This window comes from Oryzias latipes, chromosome 9, assembly GCF_002234675.1.
Source record: "Oryzias latipes chromosome 9, ASM223467v1".
NCBI classification, from domain to species: Eukaryota; Metazoa; Chordata; class Actinopteri; order Beloniformes; family Adrianichthyidae; genus Oryzias; species Oryzias latipes.
The window spans coordinates 33,199,715-33,224,003 of NC_019867.2; the positions used below are offsets into that span (position 1 = coordinate 33,199,715).

A 24,289-nucleotide genomic window follows, 5' to 3' on the forward strand; every position below is an offset into this window, starting at 1 on the left:
TTCTCTCATACATGTCCTGAACTACTCTGACATACTTCTCTGCCACTCCAGACGACCTCATACAGTACCACAGCTCCTCCCTCGGCACCCTGTCATACGCCTTCTCTAAATCTACGAACACACAATGCAGCTCCTTCTGACCTTCTCTGTACTTTTCCATCAACATTCTCAAAGCAAAGATGGCATCAGTGGTGCTCTTACGGGGCATGAAACCATACTGCTGCTCACAAATCTCCACCTTCTTCCTAAGCCTGGCTTCCACTACTCTTTCCCACAGCTTCATTGTGTGGCTCATCAACTTTATTCCTCTATAGTTGCTGCAGTTCTGCGTGTCACCCTTGTTCTTAAAGATCGGAACCAGAACGCTTCTCCTCCATTCCTCAGGCATCTTCTCACTCTCTAGAATCCTATTAAAAAAAACCCGTTAGAAATTCCACTGCTGTCTCTCCTAAGCACTTCCATACCTCCACAGGTACGTCATCAGGACCAACGGCCTTTCCGCTCTTCATCCTTTTCAGAGCCTTCCTAACCTCATCCTTTGCAATCTCTGCTACTTCCTGCTCCACAACAACCACATCTTCCTCCCTTCTTTCCCTGTCATTTTCCACGTTCATCAGCTCCTCAAAATACTCCTTCCATCTTTTCTGTACACTCTCCTGGGTTGTTAGCACCTTTCCGTCTCTGTCCTTAATCACCCTTATCTGTTGCACGTCCTTCCCATCTCTGTCTCTCTGTCTGGCTAGCCTGAACAAGTCCTTTTCTCCTTCCTTTGTGTCTAACCTGTCATATAGCTCATCGTAAGCTTTCTGTTTGGCCTTTGCCACCTCTCTCTTCACTCTACGCTGCGCTTCCTTGTACTCCTGTCTACCTTCCTCAGTGCTTTCTACATCCCACTTCCTTTTAGCCAACCTCTTCCTCTGGACGCATTCCTGTACTTCCTCATTCCACCACCAAGTCTCTTTACCGTCTTTCCTCTTTCCAGATGACACACCTAGCACTTTCCTACCTGTTTCCCTGATAATCTCTGCTGTAGTTTCCCAGTCATCTGGAAGCTCATCCTGACCACCCAGGACCTGTCTCAACTTCTGCCTAAATTCCTCACAAGTTTCTTAATTCTGTAGCTTCCACCACTTGGTCTTCTTTTCTGTTTTCCCTCTCTTCTTCTTCCTGACCTCCAGAGTCATCTTACACACCACCATGCGGTGCTGTTTGGCTACACTCTCTCCTACCACCACTTTGCAGTCATTAACCTCTCTCAAATGACCTCGTCTACATAGGATGTAGTCCACCTGAGTACTCCTACCTCCACTTCTGTATGTCACTCTATGTTCCTCTCTCTTCTGGAAGTAAGTGTTGACTACAGCCATTTCCATCCTCTTCGCAAAGTCCACCACCATCTGTCCCTCCAGATTCCTTTCCTTCACACCAAACCTGCCCATCACCTCCTCATCACCTCTATTGCCCTCACCAACATGGCCATTAAAGTCTGCTCCAATAACAACTCTCTCTCCTCTGGGGATACCCTCTATGACCTCATCCAACTCACTCCAGAATCTCTCCTTCACTTCTAACTCACAGCCAACCTGTGGCGCATACCCACTGACTACATTCACCATCACCCCTTCAATTTCTAACTTTAGGCTCATCATCCTGTCTGAGACTCTTTTCACCTCTAGAACACTGTTTACAAACTCCCCCTTCAGAATCACACCTACCCCGTTTCTCTTCCTATCAACACCATGATAGAACAGTTTGTATCCTCCTCCAATACTACGTGCCTTGCTGCCCTTCCACCTTGTCTCCTGCACACACAGTACATCTACCTTCCTTCTCTCCATCATGTCTGCCAGCTCTCTGCCTTTCCCTGTCATTGTGCCAACGTTAAGAGTCCCTATTCTCAAACCTATGTTCCTGCCTTTTCCCTTCTCTCTCTGGCCACGGACCCTTCTGCCTCCCCTCTTTCTTCGACCAACAGTAGTCAAATTTCCACCGACACCCTGTAGGTTAACAGCATCGGTGGCGGTCGTTGTTAACCCGGGCCTCGACCGATCCGGTATGTCAAAAGTGTTGTGGATGATTCGCATGGTTATTTTGGCAATTTTTACGCCGGATGCCCTTCCTGACGCAACCCTCTCTATTTATCCGGGCTTGGGACCGGCACAGAGGCAACTGGCTTGCAACCCCTGTGGCTAGATTGCCCCCCCCCATGTTAGTATTTAAAGAAATTTCACTTCTCTATGAATAAAGTGGAATAAGCAGCTAAACGTTGCTTCTAACAAAGCACAGCAGGTGGAGGGGGTGGGGGGTACCCTTGTTTCTTCACATTCCATGAGTCCTGCTGGGCTTTGTTCCTGATGTCCTTCAAACCAGCCCTCCCCAAAACAAAAATAGCCCTCACATTATTCACACAGGTCAACCTTCAGATATTTCTGTCCAAAGTCAAGTCCAACAAGTCTCCAGTTGAGTCGAAGTCCTACCGTTGAATGTTTCAAGTCCTTTCAACAACAGTCGTTTTCTTTACACAGACCATGTGGACTTTTAGGAACTGCATTTAGAATCAAAAAGAATCAGAATCAGAAATCATTTAGTGTCCAGTGCTAATTTTGTTGACTAAATATTTTCGTCATTATTTTCGTCACGAATATTTTTTTGCTGACGAAAACGAAAACTAGAAAATAAGTCACTGATATAGACTAAACTATGACTAAATTGATTGACATTATCGTCAACGAACAAAGGACGAGACGAAAATAGACTGTGACGAAAATCCAATCAGCAGACGGGAGAGATGAACAAAAGAACCAATCGGCAAAACGGAACAGGTGAAACTGCATGAGAGACGAGAACCAATCACAGCTTGACTTACTTGACTGAGCTCCCGGGAAGACGGCATTCAAAGAGCAACAAAATGTCCAAAGCTGGGAGAAAAAGAAGGGGAGACTTGTGGGCTCACGTCACATTTGACGACGAAGAAAAAAAAACAAAGTGTGAAGCATGCGGAGCGATCATTCGTGGCAAGAACATAACGAATTTAAAAAGGCATTTATAGACGAGCCACCCGGACATTTTCTCAAAGGTAAATTCACAACAATGTTGTTTTGTTTATTGAGCTAAGCAAAATTGGAAGACTGCAGTGGGTAGATGTTGAAGCATTAAGTATTACGAACTGAAAAGTACTGTATATACCCCCTTCTTCAAGTTAGATGAGAGCACCATATACTAATATGTAATAGTATGCTATATACATTTGATAAATACTAATGTTTAGTATATTTTATAATGTTCTTCTTGTTGACATTATCACAAATATTTCTAGATTAGTCATGTGAAACGTGACTGTTCACATCCTATCATTATGCTTACTAATCTAGCAATATTGTGGTATTTAAAACATACAATATTGCTAGACAAATTAATACCTTATAAAATCTTTTTTCTTTATCCACCTAGCTGCCAAATTATTAATATTTACTTTTTTCACGCTTTTATTTGCGTTTATTGCTTTAATATTTACTGCTTGCACAAATTAATAAAGTGATTAAAATGAATAAATAATATAAACATATTTAAATTTATTTTCCTTTTTTATGTCACAGCTCCAGAAGTCTCCTGATGAAGGCGGTGAACCAAGCGCAAAAAAGGCAAAAATGTTTAATCAAAACATTGCTGAAGTACTGTTAGGTACTACAAAGTACAAAAGCAATGCCAGAGAACAACAAGTAAAAGAGGAGGCTATAGCAAAATGGATTGGACGGTTAGGGTTACCACTGACTACAGTAGAAGATGAGGACTTTATTCTCATGATAGAAGCATTTGATAAGAAGCTGACAGTGCCAAAGAAAACCAAGATAAACAATCTGATTGAAAAACACTATGAGGAAGAAATGACAAAGTTTAAGAAACGACTGTCTGGTGCTCGTAAAGTGTCAATTGGAATTGACCTATGAACTAAAACGGGACTGTCTGCATCATTCCTTGGCATAAGTTGTTGCTTTTTTGTGTTGATCAAAACAATCCAGAACACATCCTGCTCGCTCTTGAACAAGTTGTCCATCCACACACTGCCCAGTCTATTAAGGCCTGCGTGGATAAGTGCATGCAGGAATGGGGCATTTCAAATGAAAAAATTCTGACTGTAATAGCAGACAATTAAGCAGACATTTAAACACACTACTCAAGAAGAAGAAGAAGAGGCTAGCTCAGAGGATCAAGAGGAGTCCCCCCGAGGTGGCGCTTCGTCCCCATTGCGCCGGTGGACGGAGCGAATCGTGTCTGTGCAGAGCAATCGGACTTAATACTGTACGTTTTGTGGATGAGGGGCGGCGGATGCGTTGTTACGTGTGGGAGCCTTCAGACTGCCATCAGTCCCGCAGCTCTATGTGAACGAGCAGCAGGAGAACATGTCTCCAGCTCACACAGAGGCTGTGGGTCGGTGTGAGCTTTTCAAAGTAAAATCCTGCTCAGTCCTTAGAAACCGTTAAAAGGATCACGTCAATTTGTGTTTCTAGTGGTGTCCCGACAAAATAAAGGCGGATGTTATTCCCACATATTTAAAAGCTGCAGATTGCAGCTTTTCCCGCATGGATTCATGTTCATCCAGGCTAAATGTTGTTAGCGCCTGTTAGTCTTCACCTAACCGTTCTTCCGACTTCGTTCTGCCACAAAAAAGCACTGACCACACAGATTAAAAATAAAATGATGAGCGAACAGGCGCTTCATAGTAACCATAACATAACGATAATAAACGCACGTTTAAAAGATGATCTCGTATATTACGGAGCTGCTAATAGATGGGCTAATAGATAGATGGGCTAGTGTCACTATGACTCTGAGGTAAATTCACTCCTGAGCATGCGCTGTTCTCTCTGTCACGCAGCTGACTGGCTTTTCCAAGCCCGTTGGTGATGGTGGATTTTTTCACGCTGCTTTTAACTTGAAAGCTGCATCATATTGTAGTGGTGATCACGTGCACGTTGGGTCTAATGGCACCAAAGGATTCTGGGATGCGGCTGGGCTTGTGTGCCATATAAATCCGTATATAAGCTGCGTCACTGAATATGCCGCGGGGCTGTAAGCGCAGGACAAAAGTAGCGGCTTGTAGTCCGGAAATTACGGTAAGTCACTTTTATTCATAATTTCATTTGACAGTAAGTTAATGTATTACCTCATTTACCTGATATGTATTTACTTTTTTTTTGGTAGCTATCAAAACATGGAGATGGATATGGAAAGGATGCCATGTGTGGTTCACACGCTGCAGCTTGTGGTCCACATGCTAAACAAGGAGTCAAGTGTGAAGCGAATCCTTGACAAAGCACGATCAATTGTGAAGCTATTTCGGAAGTCATCTGTTGCAACACAGAAGATTTTGGATAAGTGTGGTGTAATTGTTTTGAATGATTGTCCCATGCGCTGGTCAAGTACATATTACATGATTGCACGACTCCTCAAAGTTAAAGATCCTCTTTGTGAAATAGCACATAAGATGGGGTGGGATAACTTACTTTCTAGTGAGTGACAGAAGCTCAGCTCATTGCATGAACTCTTGTTGCCTTTTGCCGAACACACACAGACTCTTCAGAGTGACACAATGTCTATGTCACTGATCGTCCCTGCCCTCTTGGATTTGCATAGCCACCTTACTGATTTTGAAGAAAACACAAGTCATCGGGATTTTGCCACGCTGGCACGAAAAATGAAAGTAAATTTAAACCAGCGCTTTGCCTGGGTATTGGATTCATCAGATGAAAAGTTCTCTCCACTTGTTGCCGCTGCTTTCTTTCTCAACCCTATTGTGTGTGATACTCTCCTTGATGCCGCTGATGACAGTGCTCAGGAACTTTTTAAGCAGGCAGAGGGGTATGTGGTCCAGTGCATTCAGAGTCAAGAAACTCACCCTGATGATGATGTGGAGGAACTGAATAGACCAGAGCCTGACCCTGAACCACCATCTTCCTCCTCAAGGCAGCCAGTCTTCAGATTTCTGTCCAAATGCCGTGCAAAGCCTAAACCAAAGTTATCCACATGTAGCATCAGGCAGCAACTAAGCAAGGATAAGGAGGAGCTCTCACTGCCCATTACTTGGGATTCAGGAATCCAGATTTGGCTTGGGAAATGTGACACATTTTATCACAGCTTGAAACCATTGGCATTAGATCTGTTAGCGATGCCGGCTTCGCAAGCTTTTGCAGAGAGAGTTTTCAGTGTCACAGGTGACCTAACCAGGGGAAAGCGTAACAGAGCAAAAGTCAATTTAGCACGAAGTGCTTTCTTGAAAATGAATAGAGGGAAATAAGTGTTGCTATTCTGTGGTTGAATTGCCAGCATTGTGGTAGCAAGAAGAAAATGTCGTTCAGTGCACTTTAGATTCTAAATTAAAAATGTTTGCAGTTATTGCTCAGCTCAGCTGTAAGCTTTAAGGTCATGGAGCTAACTTTATTTTTCTTTTATTGATGGTGAATTGGCAGCTAGTTATTGTTTAAATTACCATGACAGTGTTTGTTGCTGCATAAAAGCTTTTGATTTGAAATAAAGACACTGTTGTATCGACATAAAGTTGAATTTGTGTTTTATATATTTTGGTTAAGTTTGTTTCCTATACCAAACTTTAAAAATATTGTAAAAAGTGTCTAGTAAATCTGTTGTGATTTTAGTCTTATTTTAGTTGACTAAAATAAGACTAAAATTAAAACAAATCAGATGACTAAAACTAAAAAGAATTATAGTCAAAGGACTAAGACTAAAATTAATTAAAATTTTGTGTCAAAATTAACACTGTTAATGTCATTGTTACTCAAGAAGCTTGTGACAAATCCTGGTGCTCTCCAGCTGTTTGGACAATATAAAATAAAGGAACATACATATATGGAATAAAAAGAGAAGAACAATTTATTCATTAACATTTTAAAAGCATATCAGTTAAATTGCCTCTGAGCTCATGCATCCCCGCTTCAAAAATCCAAAATGACTTTTCATTAGCTGCGTTAACATGGACAAAAGTAATCAGAATAAACGCCTGATCGGAAGAAAAATGTGTCATGTAAACACGCCGCTTGGAATAGTCTGCCCCGATCAGACTCGTTCGAATCAAAATTTCTTTCCGATCGAGATAGGTGGTTTATGCCGATTGTTGATCCGATCGTTGTTCATGTAAACGGTCATTCCGATCGTGTGTCACTACTGCTCTGGTTTAACGTCATGCATAGACGGTGTTTCGCTCCAGAGAAAGCTTTGGAGCTCAAACAGGACTGACCGGCTGCTCTGCGGATGCCCGGTGCGAAGCGCCGCTCCGCCCTCGCCCCGCCCTCGCCCCGCTGACTCTTCGCCTATACTTTTTTTTTTTTTTTTTTTTTTTTTTTAAACTTGTCCTGTCCAACAGCTAGGCAAACAGATGAGAGCTGAGGGCCACTTGTGTTGGACATATTTTATTTTAACAAGAGGGGTTATTCATCTTCAGACAAACCAAAGGTATGTCTGAATAAACCCCTTTTGTAATTGAGGCCAAACTTTATTAATTTCAATCATGTTTGAAAATCTTTGGTGTTGGACCGGACGGAAAAGGAAAGAGGGGAAGAAGAGAGAGGGACGTTAGAGAGAGGGGGGGGTAGGAGGGTGATAATAGGAGGGGAAGGGGGGTAAGACCATGAAGCAGCATAGAGCAGACAGGTTTACTGGTTGTTTATCACCACGGTACGGTTCAAATGTAGTACAAAAAGGGCGGGGCCTGTTCACACACACTCAAATATTATCAACACACCTGCTAGCTGAAAAATGTCCACATGTCAACATGTACACAAAACAGATAGTGTTCACGAACGCATACCTATGCCTTTAAACCAACTAGTGTGAAATCTTTCATTCATTCAATCATGCAAACTATTAGTGCAAAGGTGAGCGAACACCTGTGCTCAGGTGAGTGTTTATGTTCTTCTAAAATGGATGGTGGAATGTGAAAAGAAGGAGGAGGAGCGCCCAGCCACCCCCACACCCAGACCCCCGCCGCAGCAGCAGCGGCAGCCGGAATTCCCCCAACGCCACACGGGAACAGGCAGGGAACAACCGCCCCCCGGGCGACCAAGACCGCCACCCAGGCCAGGGCCAGCAGGACCGCCGCGAGGCCCCCAGAGCCAGAGAGCAGGGAGGCGCAGAGGGAAAGAGAGCGCCGCCCCAGCCCAGCCAGGAAAGCAGCCCCCCCGCCGCACCGGAAGAGCCCAACGCAGGGCCCCACCGGAGAGGGACGCCCACAGCCCCAGACGAGCACCCCACCACCACCCAGGAGTTCCGGGCATCCCCCCGCCCCGACCCCAGGTACGAGCCAGGACCCCCCAAGGGAGACCCGCTCCAGGCAGCCACCCACCCGGCCCACGGTTGGTCCAGGTAGGAGCAAGGCAGGGGCCCGCCGCCCCCGCCCAGGAGGGGGGAACCCCGGGGAAAAAAGGGCGGCTCACAAGGGGTGTTATAAATATGGCCCGACCAGGCTCGGCCATGTTGGAAGTTTGACGGGGCCCAGCGCCCAGGGGCAAGGACCAGGACCCACCCCCAAGGGACACGAACACCCCCGGCTCAGGTGTAATATGAACCCCCCCACCGTGCGGAGAGAGCACAGCCGGGCCCAGGAAGCCGGCACCCAAGGGACACGGCCGCCATCGCCAAGGGGCCCACACCCCCCACCAGGGAAGGGGTAGGGGACAGATGGACCCAGGTCCCACCTTCCTTGTAAAATGTGTGTGCGTGTATGTGTGTATGAGAGGGTGTTTGTGTGCATGTGTGTGTGTTTATGTTTGAGTGTATATATTGAAGGGGGAGGGGTGTGTGTACTAAGGGGGGTGCAGTTAAAATTGGCGAGTAGGGCACTAAGGGGACATCTCCTGATTACTCACAGTGATGTCCCCTCACCCTCCCCACCAAGGGGCCCTAAATGTCTAAGGTGCGGTTAAAATTGGCGGGTAGGGTGCCAGGAGGACATCTGCTGCTTGCTTGCAGTGATGTCCAAGCACCCCCCCCCCCCCTACCAAGGACCCTACATGTCTAAGGTGCAAATAAAACCGAAAGAGGGGGGGCCCACTCCATACGGCAACCATAGGAGGGGGGCCACTCCCAAGTAGCCCCCCCCCAAGGCGCATCGCAGGCTAGACCCCCCACCCCCTCACCCTAATATGAGGTTATATGAGGAAGGGGGTAAGTTCGCCTATACTTGATATCAGCGGTTCTCAAATAGGTGGACAACAAAAGCACTGAAAAATCAATTGGCAAAGGGATGTCTGGATACTGCAAAGGAAGAACAACTTGAGATCCATGAGGGATCATAGGTTCTTATAGTATTTTAGCTGGGCTGAACCTCATGCATTAAGAGGCAGATGACAACAAGTCTCTAAATGGAGATGCTCTTAGTCGAGTGTCATCTGCTTAAAAGCAGGGCAGACTGAGGATTGGCTTGCAGACACAAAATTTAACTCTTGGAACTGAAGCTAGAGAGCATAAGTGATATAGTTTCTATGGCCAGGGATAAAATTTGCTCGTAGTGTAAAGTTATTTAAACACTAAACCATGTCAACCGATGATGCATTAAACCATACATTATCGCACTTCTTGAAACCATCATTAATAATCTCCGTGGCTGAATTCTCTCAGAACACCATGATCCGTTAATGGACCATTAGAGCTGTATATTTGGGTTAACGACCTAAATTTCTGGCAGCCGGAAATTCATAAACCACTCTTCATAAAATTCACTAAAAAACCAACGTAGAGCGCTGCCTCAGAAAACAAGGGGAGGGAGACCGAAGACCCCAAACAGTCACCGTCACAACAAAAACCATTCGAAGCATCCAGAACGAGGAACACAGAGGTCCAGGACTGAACTACCTAGAATGAGAAAACAAGATGAACGAAACGAATGACCGTGGGGAATAATGCCAATAGTAAAATTCAGGTGGCCCAACAGCGACAAAAATTCCTTTTTATACATCCAAAGATTGAAAAGATGAAGCGCAGTATGAATACGAGGGACTTCATAGTGGGTAGAGAGGCTTGGATCAATGAACCAGAGAACCACGGCAGAAAATAAATCCAGATGGGTGGAGGACCATACGTCTTACCTGGATAAAGCGGAAACCCAGATTCGATAATGAGTCGCGACCACAGAGATGCAAAAGACTGGGAATAAAGGAGGAAAAATAGATCACCGAGAAATTATCAAGATGCAAAACGAAAGGGGAGCCCACAGGATTACACAGAGTCCAGCACAGGGCTTCTGAGAAATGGAGTCGAAACCATGAGGACTGTTACGGCAGCCGAAAGGTAAATTGATCAATAACACTTTGAGCGCCACCAACGCCAAGAAGACGCCACAGAACAGTGAGAACATCTGGAATATTAGCCTTCCCCAGCCAAGCATTGCGTTTGGAGGAATTAATCATGGAGATGGCAAGATCAGCCAAAGTGCAAAAAACAAACAATTCCGGAAGGCGCACCAGGAATTAGGCTGCTGATGCTGAGAATGGATGAACTGCGAGACGCCGACAGGTCTAACATAAGTCGCGTCAAACCTGAAAACTTCCGAGTCGCCACCCTTAGGGGCTGATTCGAAAAGGGGAAAACGGGGCCCGGAAAGAGCCCATCACATAGCCCCCACAAACCAGCCAGAGAGAGAGATTAACAAAATATCTGTCAGGTTGAGAAGACGAGGCCGCGTACAAAGCTGACACATTTACAAAGGTGGCTGATGCTAGTTCCCCGATGGCTAGGGCTGGACTTTCAGGGGAACACAGAGCGGAGTAGCTGTCCACTCACCAGCTGGCCCCAAGGGCGGAAGGGTGGAGCAGAACCAGACGCTGAGCATGCGGTGGTGATTATTTGATTATTCAGATTATTGCCCCGACGAAAGTTTTATCCTTCTCTAGTTTTACAAAGCTTTTGAGCACAACTTCGTACTCCATCCGATAAAAAAAAATTGGCTTTGGTCCTTTTTTAGAGGAGCTGTTAAAACGATGTATGCAGGAGGAAATTGTTTTATCAAACTTCATACCGGGACCTCTCCTCGATTTTTACTGAAAAGAGGTGTTAGGCAAAGATGCCCCATTTCTCCTTATTTATTCCCCCGCTGTACCCAGCTCCTCACTGACTATAAAACTCAGCTCACTAAAAGGTATTTCAATAGCAGACCACACAGTGACTATCAGCCAACTGGCTGATGATACCACGCTGTTCCTAAAAGATCATTCTCAGGCGTTAGAAATTGATCTGATCAATAATTTCTCTGCTGCATCTGGACTCTGCTTAAACATAAAAAATGTGAATTATTTGCACTTAAACACTGCGACGGCCTCTCTAACTACAATATTCCAGTGAAAGAGTCCATCACCTACCTAGGAATTACCTTCTCTAAAGATAAAAAAGCCAGATGCCAATTCAACTTTGATCCAATTATTAATAAAACACAGACAAAGCTGAACCAGTGGCTCCAGAGAGATTTGTCATTGAGAGGCAGAGTTTTGCTAACTAAAGCTGAGGGAATTTCCCGCCTAACGCACGCAGCTTTATCCCTAAATGTTGACAAAAAAGTTCTGAAAACCATTGACAAAATGCTATTTAATTTTATTTGGAGGAACAAAAAACCATAATATTAAAAAAACAGTTGTAATGAACACTTATGATAAGGGTGGTCTTAACTTTCTAGACTTCTGTACATTAAATAATACCTTTAGAATAAATTGGCCAAGACATTTTATTAAAAATCCAACTTTAATCTGGAATTTCATACCAAATTACATTTTCTCCAAATTAGGAGGCATAAACTTTATTTTACATTGTAACTATAATGTTCAAAAGATCCCAATTAAGCTTTCTTGCTTCCATAAACAAATGTTACTTTCCTGGTCACTCATTTACAAACTTACAAAATTTTTCTCCACACAGATCTTACATATGGAACAATAAAGACATTACATATAGACATAAATCTTTATTTTATCAATCTTGGTTTACTCAAAACATCCTTCTGGTTCATCAGCTGTTTAAATCAAACAGATCTTTAATGTCACATGAAGAACTCAATATTGCATCAAATTACCTAAAACAGAGTTAACATTGTTTTAAAATCAATTCCTAAATATGTTACTATGTTATTTAAAAGTTCATCATTGCAGAGTCCAACTTCATTACCAATTGACTAAACTAAGATAGAATTAGGCCAAAATTGTTTTTCTTCTGCACGCAACACAAATCGCCGTATACGCTCACTCTTTCAGAAGGATGTTGTTTCCATTCCCTATGTAGTTCCTTATTGGAATAATTTGGTTGTCATGGTGGAGGGTGGCTCGAGAGCCGGTTGGACCCAGACGCAGAGGTGGAGGCATGAGGATCAGAGTCTAGAGGGTTTAATGAACAAACAAAAGGCGCTGCAGAGCAGGATGACAAAACTAAACAAAACTCACTGTGGCGTGGAACAAGAAACGAGGAACATGGCATGACAAGGACAACCAGGACAGGAATAACTAATGGACCAACACAGGAGGAAGGCAGAGACAAGACTTATATACAGACAGGGCAGACAAGACACAGGTGAACACGATCAGGGCAGATGGGGACCAAAGGAAGTAAAACCCAAGAAAACAGTCAAGACAGGATACTTTCAAAATAAAACAGGAAACAGAAACAAGACAGAACAAGGACCAAAAACAAGACAACAAGTTCAAATCATGACAGTACCCCCCCCTCAAGGAACCGCTCCGAGGTTCCAAAAGTCACATGAGGGGGGGGCCCCGGAGGATAAACCTCGACGGGCACAAGAGTCCAGAGGACGGCCGTGGGTCCGCGCCGTCCGGCGAGGCAGGTCCGGAGGACGGCCGGGGGGCCGAGCGGTCCGGCGAGGCAGGTCCGGAGGACGGCCGGGGGGCCGAGCGGTCCGGCGTGGCAGGTCCGGAGGACGGCCGGGGGGCCGAGCGGTCCGGCGTGGCAGGTCCGGAGGACGGCCGGGGGGCCGAGCGGTCCGGCGTGGCAGGTCCGGCATGAGAGGCGTGGAGTCGTCAGGCGTGGAGTCGTCAGGCGTGGAGTCGTCAGGCGTGGAGTCGTCAGGCGTGGAGTCGTCAGGCGTGGAGTCGTCAGGCGTGGAGTCGTCAGGCGTGGAGTCGTCAGGCATGGAGTCAGGCATGGAGTCAGGCATGGAGTCAGGCATGGAGTCAGGCATGGAGTCAGGCATGGAGTCAGGCATGGAGTCAGGCATGGAGTCAGGCGGCCAGCAGTCAGGCTCTGGCGGGTCGGGCCAGCAGTCAGGCTCTGGCGGGTCGGGCCAGCAGTCAGGCTCTGGCGGGTCGGGCCAGCAGTCAGGCTCTGGCGGGTCGGGCCAGCAGTCAGGCTCTGGCGGGTCGGGCCAGCAGTCAGGCTCTGGCGGGTCGAGCGTGGAGCCGAGCTCAGGCGGGGAGCAGGAACGGGTCGGGGCGCAGGCGGCACCCCCCTGGGAGCAGGAACGGGTCGGGGCGCAGGCAGCACCCCCCTGGGAGCAGGAACGGGTCGGGGCGCAGGTGGCACCCCCCTGGGAGCCGGAACGGGTTGGGGTGCGTCCGGGACCACCACTGGACATGGCTGTGGTGCGTCCGGGACCACCACCGGAACATGACGGGGATGGGGTGCATCCGGCACCACCACTGGAAAGCGATGTGGTGCGTGCCGGACCACCTCTGGAACAGGAACGGGACATGGACGGGGACGGTGGCGGCGACGGCGACGACCCCCCTTCATGGCGAGATGGCTCCCCTCCAAAGCTGGAGTGCAGAACTGGAGTGTGTTAAAGTCCCAATAGGACCTGGTCCTCTCTGCTTCGAGGCAGTAGGCCTCCAAAAGCTGCATGTCCCGCTCTGCTGGGTCCAGAAAACTTGGTTGGTCCATTCTGTCATGGTGGAGGGTGGCTCGAGAGCCGGTTGGACCCAGACGCAGAGGTGGAGGCATGAGGATCAGAGTCTAGAGGGTTTAATGAACAAACAAAAGGCGCTGCAGAGCAGGATGACAAAACTAAACAAAACTCACTGTGGCGTGGAACAAGAAACGAGGAACATGGCATGACAAGGACAACCAGGACAGGAATAACTAATGGACCAACACAGGAGGAAGGCAGAGACAAGACTTATATACAGACAGGGCAGACAAGACACAGGTGAACACGATCAGGGCAGATGGGGACCAAAGGAAGTAAAACCCAAGAAAACAGACAAGACAGGATACTTTCAAAATAAAACAGGAAACAGAAACAAGACAGAACAAGGACCAAAAACAAGACAACAAGTTCAAATCATGACATTGGTTTATCATTTAGAATGGAAAAAGATCTGGAATCTACCAGCAAAATACTTTTTAACCAATGAAGTGAAAGAAATCTCATTTAAACTAATCCATAAATTCTACCCATCCAAACTATATCTGCAAAGGTTCAAAGAAGATATTGATGTTGCCTGCTCTTTTTGTCAAGAACACCCTGAAGATGCTGTACATTTATTTTAGTCATGTCCCTTTTCCTCTAGTTTCTCGTCTAAAGTTTGTCATTTCATTTCCGCCCACATTGACCCAGACTTCCGCCTGTACTTAGAACATGTTATGTTTGGCCTCACCCACTGTCCATCTCATAAAAAAGAACAATTCTACATCATTAACCCTTGTGCTATCCTAGGCACTTTACCATTGGGAGTTGGGTCATTTAGACCCACTAGACAGTGCTCTGAACCTTTTTTCTTCAATGATTTGTGATCTTCACTGGTGTCCATGGATTCCATGAAATCTTTCCACCTTTATCCACCTTTGTCATGGTAGGGAGAACACCTCAATGGAAGGGTGGGGGGGTGGGGGGTCTTCTAAGATAGCACAAGGGATAACCTTTTATTGTTTTTATGCAAATGGCACATTCCTAAATCCAAAGTTACAAATCATAGCCCTCATTTTTCCATCTTTGTCAATGAGCCCAAACAATACATGGACACAATGAGAAACTCTGACAATAAGAAAGCCATTAAAACATTCCATCTGGGACTTCCGGGTGACCGTTGCAGCACATGGAGGCGTGAAAAGACAGCTCCCACTAACCAACTCCAAAATAAGGATAAACTCCACCAAAAACTCGAGGAGCACGACAATACAAGGAGTAGAAAGCAACAATATGAGCGGGGGCCTTTCAAAAAAGAAGAAGAACCCAACCACACAAAGCAAAGAAGACAAGGACAACGTGAAGGAAGGCATGCTAGCACCAGAAGCTGACATGGCTAACTTTCAGAGCAGCCTAAATTGCATTAGCAAACAAATCCAGAGTTTGCATAGCGAAATGAAGGCTGACTTGAAAACATTCAAAGATGACATCACGGCTCAAATGAGTGACAAATTATCCGAATTCAGGGAGGACATCAATCAGAAATTTTCCAAAATATCAACAGAGATGAACAAACTACAAGAAAAGATAAACGCAGCTGCGGCGCAGACGGAGGAGATGGAAACGTGGAGCGAATAGTGTGCTGTGTGATTTAATGAAAGATCAGAAAAAGATGAAGGAAAAGTTGGATGACTTGGAATCGAGATCAAGGCGGAATAACCTGCACATCTACGGTGTCAAAGAGGAGGCGGAGGTGACAAGAAAACTCATGGCTGCTTTTATTGACAGATGGCTCAAAGAGGAGTTTTCACTAAACATGGATCTCCAGATTCAGAGAGCCCATCGAGCTTTAGCTCCAAAGCCAAAGGCAAGTCATCCTCCACGGTCTATTGTAATATGCTTTCAACAATTCACCGTAAAAGACTTGATAATCAAAAATGCGTGGGACAAAAAGAGAGAAAAGAGTCTTTTTCGATCATGACTACGCAGAGAGCGTTCTGCAACAACGCAAAGCATGCATAAACATCAAAAAGGTGTTAAAGAGAGAAGGAGTCCGCTTCCAAACTCCCTTCAATAAAATGCGCGTGCACTGGCCGGGCGGAGTTGGAACATACGCGGATGCCGATGACGCGACCGACGATCTGAGGAAGAGAGGATACGAGGTGGAAGACCCGGTGGGACACTCCAGGGAGTTTGCTCAGGCGGAGAAACTACTGTCAACTGGAGTCGCTACGTGGAAACCGAGCAGGAAAGAGAGACCAGGACAAGTGGCCAGACGAGCACGCGCACAGCTCCAGGAATTTCAGCACAAGAACACAAACGAAGGATGAGTAAAAATAAATAAATAAATACTTTTAAGTGAATAATTATAGTTGACATCTAAATTGGAATATGACCTGTTAATATGCTTTGCCTTGATGGGTATTAAACCCGAGAAATGTTGGATATGTGGGAATGTGAATATGTTGTGCGGACTAGGATGGGTAAAGTAATCCGGTATGGGATGAATCTCATCACTAGCAAGGGGCCCTCTCTCTTTGTGAGGTATTACCCCTTAAAACAAGAAGGGAGCCGACTTAATACTACTATTAACGTTGACTTTCCTTCATGGAAGCATCTGTTCATGTATATAGTTAAAATGTGTTCTAAATGTTTGTTTAAGTTATTGGTTGAAGAAGGTACATCTAGAAACCTACAGATCGAATTATTTTGTTAAAGACTCTATAACCATTTATGGATACTAAAAGAAATGAAAACCATCTCCTGTCTATAAATGTAAATGGTCTGGGAAACCCAGTCAAAAGGGCCAAAATTATGACTAAATTAAAGAAAGAAAAAAAGCAGATAAACTTCCTGCAAGAGACCCATTTGACAAATGCAGAACACGAACAATTGAAAAAGTTTTGGTTCAAGAACGCATTCTATAGCTCACACACCAATCCACGGAAACGAGGAGTAGCAATATTGATAGTGAACACAGTTCAGTTCACATGTAAAAGGGAGGTTAAAGATAAAGAAGGGCGATTTATTATAATTAAAGGAGTAATTGACCAGGCAACAATAACGCTGGGAAATGTCTATGCTCCACCAGAAAGTACTACAGAATTTTTCAAACTTTTGTTTGACACTATTGCAATTGAAGCTGAAGGTATATGCATCTGTGGAGGGGATTTAAATGTGATTATGGACTATAACCTAGACACAACCAGTAAGAATAGAAATAAAAAAACAACCTCAAAATTAGTAAAAAATATGTGGAAATGAATGGGATTTATTGATGTGTGGAGAGATTTCCATCCTCTACAAAAAGATTACAGCCACTACTCTGAAATGCATAATTGCAGGACTTCTTACAAATAAAAAAATTATCACAAAGAATTTTTCAAAATAATTTTTAAACATGTAGAAGTTTTAGACCTCTTTGACATGTAATTTAAATTATTTAGAAAAGCCCTACAGTAAGTCAATAGTAAGTCAATAATAACAAAATATAATAACAATATATAAATAATAAGTCAATAATAATAATAATAATGAATTTATAATAAATAATAATAATAATAATAAATCATTAGTAAGTCAATAACAATAAATGATAATACATCAATAATAAGTCAATTATTATCAATAATATTAATAAATCAATTGTAAGTCAACGATAAGTCCAAAGTTCAACGACACATTTTCCCTTAAAAAACAAACAAACAATAGAGTTATCCTACTGATTCATGTGAGTGATCAATTTGTGTAACATAGATGTTATGGTTCCGGGTTTCAAGTCAACAGTCTGGCCTCTTATCAAAATGTGCACTGTAAACCCGAATAAGTCCAGTGAACTCAAAATTTTTGAGGAAACAGATTACATAATAATTTTTAAGTTGACTTACTTAAAAAGTATAAGTTATTTGAACTTAAAATCTTTGAGTTGAATAAAATAAAACAATTTAACTAAAATTAAACTATAACTTTTTATTTAACTAACTTAAAGATTCTTACTTTACTGAACTAGAATATTTTGTTTTTATTGAACCTTAATACATTAGTTAATTAACTAAAAAACTTTAATATATCTCAACTCAAAATTAATCATTTGAAGTCTAAACTAGTCTTATTTGTCCTTCTTAGTCACGGCCATTTTTACAAAAGAAAAACTGAGGCAGAATTGTAATTGCAAGTTTATTTTTAAACCACCTTACACAAGTACATTTGAACAACTTGTGGTACTACAAAAAGGTAAAACAAAGCACAATTTGTGTTAAGAAAAAGTGCACAAGCCATAAAAAATAAATAAATCAGTCTTCAAGAAAAGCAAAAAATGAGCTCTAATCTTTTTTACACCATTTCCTTATACAACTTCATAAAAAAAGAGCATTCTTACATTTCAAGAAAAGCAAAAATTGTTTATCAGCCTTTTTTTTTTATACTTTTCCCACATAAAACAGTATTTTCTTAGGCTGCCATTTCCCTATAAACATTAGCGCTCAAAAAAAATACCCATTTAGGAAATTTGCCTACCACAAGCTCATCTTCCACCACAACTGCTGTACTGAGGGGACAGAAATGCACTGAACTTGTATTGTTGTTGCTGACGGTCAGAATGCCAACAGAGGTGCTGCTGATGTCTGCCTCTGGTGACTCTTTAATCTGCAAAGGAAAAAATACAGTGTAGTATTAAAGAGAGAGAATTGATCGCTTGAGGGAAGAAAACTTTATGCAAAAACTACAACCTGAAATTGACATTTTAAGAGAAGGTCAGAAATTACACATCAGGAAAATTATTAAAATTGATTTAAATTAATGATTTCAAGGATTGTAGTCAAAGCAATAAAAAATTTACACATATTTATCAAACTCATTACAGAAATGATGAAATGCATAGATTAAAAAGACAGAAAATAAAACAAAAACGTCAATTAAATCACATTTGCTTAATTCAATACAGTGATCTTTAACTAAAGTCATGTAGAGCTTGATTTATTGCTTGAAAAGGATCTGGAAGAACAGAGCTTATATAATAAAAAATCAAATGGAATCAAAATAAGACTATTTGTAAGAGTCCTCATGATTCCATAAGGCACTGTACACAAAAAAATATGACATCTGAAAACAGGATCACATTTACACACATCACATCCCTGCCATTAGACCCTTTTACACAGTTAGTAAAAACTCCTTTATAAAAATAAAATAAAAAAAAACTCCTCCCCAGGACGGACAGGCGATGTACCAGAACTCTTTGAGAAGAATTACATTTTCTAGCTCAACAACTGCATTTTTTAAGTCCAGCAGATTGGCGTCATCCAGATGAAATAGGGGACGGCTGTGGGCCCGAGATGAGTCAGAGGCGAGGTCCACGGTCAGGTACAGGAGCACAGATGAGCTGGAGTGCAATATTTTAGGAGACTATGTGCTCTGCCACATAATATTGCTTTGGCATGACTTTATGGTTAAGTTGTATTACCCACACAGCTGGAGTATTAACCAGCATATCCATCATAAAGTACTTACATTCCAAACTTTGAAGAACTGTGGGTCCTCCTCACGTTTGTATATGGGAAGCCAGTACAGGACAGGAGTACCTTTGACATCAGCAGTCTGCTCTTGCTGCACAGAGACAAAGACAAATTAATATGGCAAACATATTTCAAATGACTGCACCCTTTGGTCTGGCTCAGTTCAGTTCATCTAGTCTTTTTAATAATCTTAAAATTGTACAGTTATTTCAAAAAATATACCAAACATAAGATGACATTAAATTCATATTTACAAATGCATTTGGATCAACATTGATGTTTTTTTCTCCAGTGAAGTAAACATTTACAGTCATTCACTGAATTAGAAACACTCAGTAATTAATATGAATCAATCCAAGTCAGCCCATTCTTTTAGCTATACTAATGCATAATGTTGATCATGCCATGCAGTTACACCTCACCTGTTTATCATAGAGGTGCAGAAAGTCGCATAGAGCCTTCCGGTTCGTGCTGCCTTCTGTCTCAAAAAGATCAGCATCCGTGGCGTCTGTCTGTCCAGGTCAAAATAAAACTGTTTTAACAGTTTGACATTTGTGATGCGATGAAACTCAGCTCACATCTACAAAAATTTTTTTAAAATGTTAAACACATTTTAAAGCTTTTTCAAGCTACTGGTAGCTTGGAAAAACCGCTGCATTTTACAATGGCCTCAATACTCTGTCCACAATATGTAATCTATGATTTATATTAATATTTTTTAAATACTTGTGCATTAGCTAGAATGACATTGAGGATGTTTTAGGAAGAGACAAAAAAGTTATTTTAAAATATTTGACATTGTGAAACACAAATCACAACCAAACCATTGGCCAAAATACAGTTTTTGAGTCTTAAGCAAACTTTATGATACATTTTAGTATTTTAACTCGAGCCCAATTCAGGACAAAGTTATAACTGCTACATTAACATTAAGGTAGCTTAGACATTTTTACTTATTTATAATTAATTTAATTTGTCAATAAGGTCAAATGTTCTCCATAGCCGGAGGATTCGTGGGACTGGGAGCTGCTCGTGTCTTAAATATTGCAGCCATGTTATTTACAATCAAAACTTACCTCCGCTCTTATTTTTCAAACGCACCGCCGGTTCACTAAAGAAGATACGAGAACATGTTAGCGTAAGGCAGCTAGCTTAGCCCACATTTGCATTTATTAGGTTACTACGTGAAATACAAGTTACACAAAAAAATAACGATTACCAAATCACAGAGCCTATGGTAAAAAGTAGTAGAAAAAAAAGGCAATTCCCACCGAGTCGTATATGTGGCTGTGGCAGCCGCTCTGCCAGAGCTAGCTAGCGGTTAGCTAGTAGTAACGGTCAGCTAGTAACGGTTAGATAATTTAAAATGTGCGCCAACCAACTCGGTAAAAGTAAAACTTGAAACTTTGCCCCAACAACTTCTTTTAACCACAAGCAATAATTCTCTGATGACATGATACTGCAAAACATACATAATTGTTTAATTCAGAACAAATATTATTCGAAGATACATACAAACTCGTGGAGCACGTCATGAATACAAAGGATATACTTGAAGGAACATCAAAAGAAGCAACAAATATATAATACAGAGGCGAAAGTCGTAAAATATAATAAAAAATAAAACAATATGACTTACCTAGACGTATGTGCGTTATCAACTTGGGCCAGCTGACACTCGCATCAGACCTCCGCCATCTTGAAGACTTCTGTGGCTGAGTTCACGTTCATGGGCGTACGTTATGACGTCATCACGTCTCATTACTCATAAGTTTTGACTCCAAGGTTTCATTTACTCAAAATGTTTTAGTCCAATAAACATATAACTGTGGCAAAAGTTGAATCGGCTTATAGGTTTTAAGATGACTCAACTTGTTTGTTACTTTTGAGTTCAGTGATTATAAAACTTTTGAGCTCATTGGACTATTCGGGTTTACAGTGTGTTTCCACAAATGTTCTGAACATACCCAGACTGTATTACATGAATGCTTGGATGGATGGATGGATGGATTGATGGATGGATGCTTGGATGGATGGATGGATGGATGGATGGATGGATGCTTGGATGGATGCTTGGATGGATGGATGCATGGATGGATGGATGGATGGATGGATGGATGGATGGATGGATGGATGCTTGGATGGATGGATGGATGGATGCTTGGATGGATGGATGGATGGATGGATGGATGGATGGATGCTTGGATGGATGGATGGATGGATGGATGGATGGATGGATGGATGCATGCATGCATGCATGGATGGATGGATGGATGCATGTATGCATGGATGGATGGATGGATGGATGGATGCATGGATGGATGGATGCATGTATGCATGGATGGATGGATGGATGCATGGATGGATGCATGGATGGATGGATGTTTGGATGGATGGATGGATGGATGGATGGATGGATGGATGGATGGATGCATGCATGGATGGATGGATGGATGCATGTATGCATGGATGGATGGATGGATGCATGGATGGATGCATGGATGGATGGATGTTTGGATGGATGGATGGATGGATGGATGGATGGATGGATGGATGCTTGGATGCATGGATGGATGGATGGATGGATGGATGTTTGGATGGATGGATGGATGGATGGATGGATGGATGGATGGATGCATGCATGGATGGATGGATGGATGCATGTATGCATGGATGGATGGATGGATGTTTGGATGGATGGATGGATGGATGGATGCTTGGATGCATGGATGGATAGATGGATGGATGGATGCTTGGATGGATGGATGGATGGATGGATGCATGGATGGATGCATGCATGGATGGATGGATGGATGCATGGATGGATGGATGCTTGGATGGATGGATGGATGGATGCATGGATGGATGGATGGATGGATGGATGGATGGATGGATGGATGGATGCATGGATGGATGGATGGATGGATGCATGGATGGATGCATGGATGGATAGATGGATGGATGGATGCTTGGATGGATGGATGGATGGATGGATGGATGGATGGATGGATGGATGGATGGATGGATGGATGGATGCATGGATGGATGCATGCATGGATGGATGGATGGATGCATGGATGGATGGATGGATGGATGGATGCTTGGATGGATGGATGCATGGATGGATGGATGCTTGGATGGATGGATGGATGGATGGATGGATGGATGGATGGATGCATGTATGCATGGATGGATGGATGGATGGTTGAATGGATGCAAGGATGGATGGATGCATGGATGGATAAATGGATGGATGCTTGGATGGATGGATGGATGCATGGATGGATGCATGATGAAAGGGGGCATCTGTAACAAGGGACGTTCAGGGACAAACTGCCTTTTAAAGTTTGTGGCTCGTTGAGGTGGGTTGAATGAGTTCAAAATGATTCTCTTTATTTCATTTTCTCCTCAGATCGTCCCTCCATTTCTTTGATTTGCATTATTATATGAATTTGTTGACAAACTGTATGTCAGGTGATTTGATGCTTCACATAACCTGACATACAGTTTTTCAACAAATTCATATAATAATACATAATAATAACTAACTGGCAGGGAGGAAAGCTCAAGGAAACTCAAATAACCAAAGCATGTTCCTGATGAATGAAGATGCTCATCATCTGCATCATCCGATAAGCTAAACCAAAGCAACAAATGGCACCTTGAGGGGAAATGAGTTCAAAACTGTTTACAGTTTTCACTACAGGAGTGTTGCTGCAAGTTTACCCTAAAATCAAAGTAAGAAGCTTACTGGAGTGGCTTTTTCACAAACATGATTAAGTGTATGACCTAAACAAAAAAAACTTTCCATAAATGTTGTATTCAGGATATCCCTTCAGGGGTCGCCACAGCGAATCAGCTGTCACTGATCCGTACAGGTGGTTTTGGCAGAGATTCCTACGCTGGATGCCCTTATGACAAAACTGTGTATTTAACCCGGGCTGGGGACTGGCACAGGAAGAACTAGACTAGGGCCCCCTTGTGGCTGCATAGTTAGGCAGAAGTGTGAGGGGTGTTGCTCAGAGACCCTCAATGAATTAAGGTCCTCATGCTCCCTGGGAATCAAACCCTGATTTCAGATGCACCAGTCCTACACGCAGCCAACCAAGCCATGCAGCTGCTAAACTTTCCATAAATGTTTATGGACATTTTATGGTAGACAAAGACAAGCATAGGAGGTGGGGGGTTGTTGTTTTAGGGTGACCTGCTTTGTTTGACCAGTTTCCTTGGTAACAAGCTTCACTGTTGTTTCAGGTCTCTGAGAAGATCCCACTCCTAAAAGCAAGGAGGGCAGTCTCACATTCAGAAGCCTTGCTGAGGATGGGGAGTTTACCCGCCAACACGTCTACTTCAGGGAACCAACCACGCTGTGGCGTGCCAGACTACCCCCCCCAGAGAAAAGTCCATCATCCGGGTCTGCTCCGACAAAGACGCTTTGTGCTGCACGGAGGACGTTTGGACAAGACGGACCTCACCTACAAGTATTCTTTTTTTTATACCCCCACCCCACCCCCAGCATGTCACGTTAAGTAACCCAGAGATTAAGAGCAGAACTTGGTTTCTGTTCACTGCCTCAGGTTTTAATGTTGGCCCCTGGAACTGTGCAGCCGAAAATCTAGACTTTATTTGTAAAGATTGTTTTTACATTATTTTTTTAAACAGAAACTTAAATCTTCGTTAGAGTTTTTGGAAGTAAAATGCAGGGAGGCAGATTGTAATTATTTGAATAGTGAAGATCAAATCAAACTATATTTATAAAATAGTGCTTTTCATACATTGCACAGCTCGAAGCGCTTTTACATTAAAAACAGAACACACAACATGACAGTAAAAACCCAACCCCCCCTTTACCCTTCCCACTCCCTTCTGTAAAAACATACGACCCATGACCCCCAGGTACAATGAATGATGACTATGTAACTGTAAA

The 24,289-nt window shown here is 43.2% G+C and overlaps 1 protein-coding gene and 1 long non-coding RNA gene across 7 annotated transcripts in view; one reads left to right on the plus strand and one right to left on the minus strand.

Annotated features, from left to right (window-relative positions):
- Window positions 1–24,289, plus strand: part of LOC101169660 (stromelysin-3) — a 67,073-nt gene that overhangs the window by 20,403 nt on the left and 22,381 nt on the right. The window contains exon 2 of the mRNA XM_023958915.1: window positions 23,617–23,843. Within this exon, the coding sequence (XP_023814683.1) occupies window positions 23,617–23,843 (227 nt within the window). The remainder of the gene's footprint in view (window positions 1–23,616; window positions 23,844–24,289) is intronic.
- Window positions 18,012–21,288, minus strand: LOC105358095. Of its 6 annotated transcripts, XR_002873920.1 has the most exons (6): window positions 21,002–21,276; window positions 20,878–20,913; window positions 20,439–20,473; window positions 19,785–19,942; window positions 19,358–19,453; window positions 18,012–18,493 (listed from the first exon to the last, which is right to left on the minus strand). It is a non-coding gene; the product is annotated as an uncharacterized LOC105358095 (long non-coding RNA). The 6 variants fall into 6 exon arrangements; XR_002873917.1 differs by having other exon boundaries at window positions 20,439–20,913; window positions 21,002–21,288; XR_002873918.1 differs by having other exon boundaries at window positions 19,785–19,874; window positions 20,439–20,913; window positions 21,002–21,287.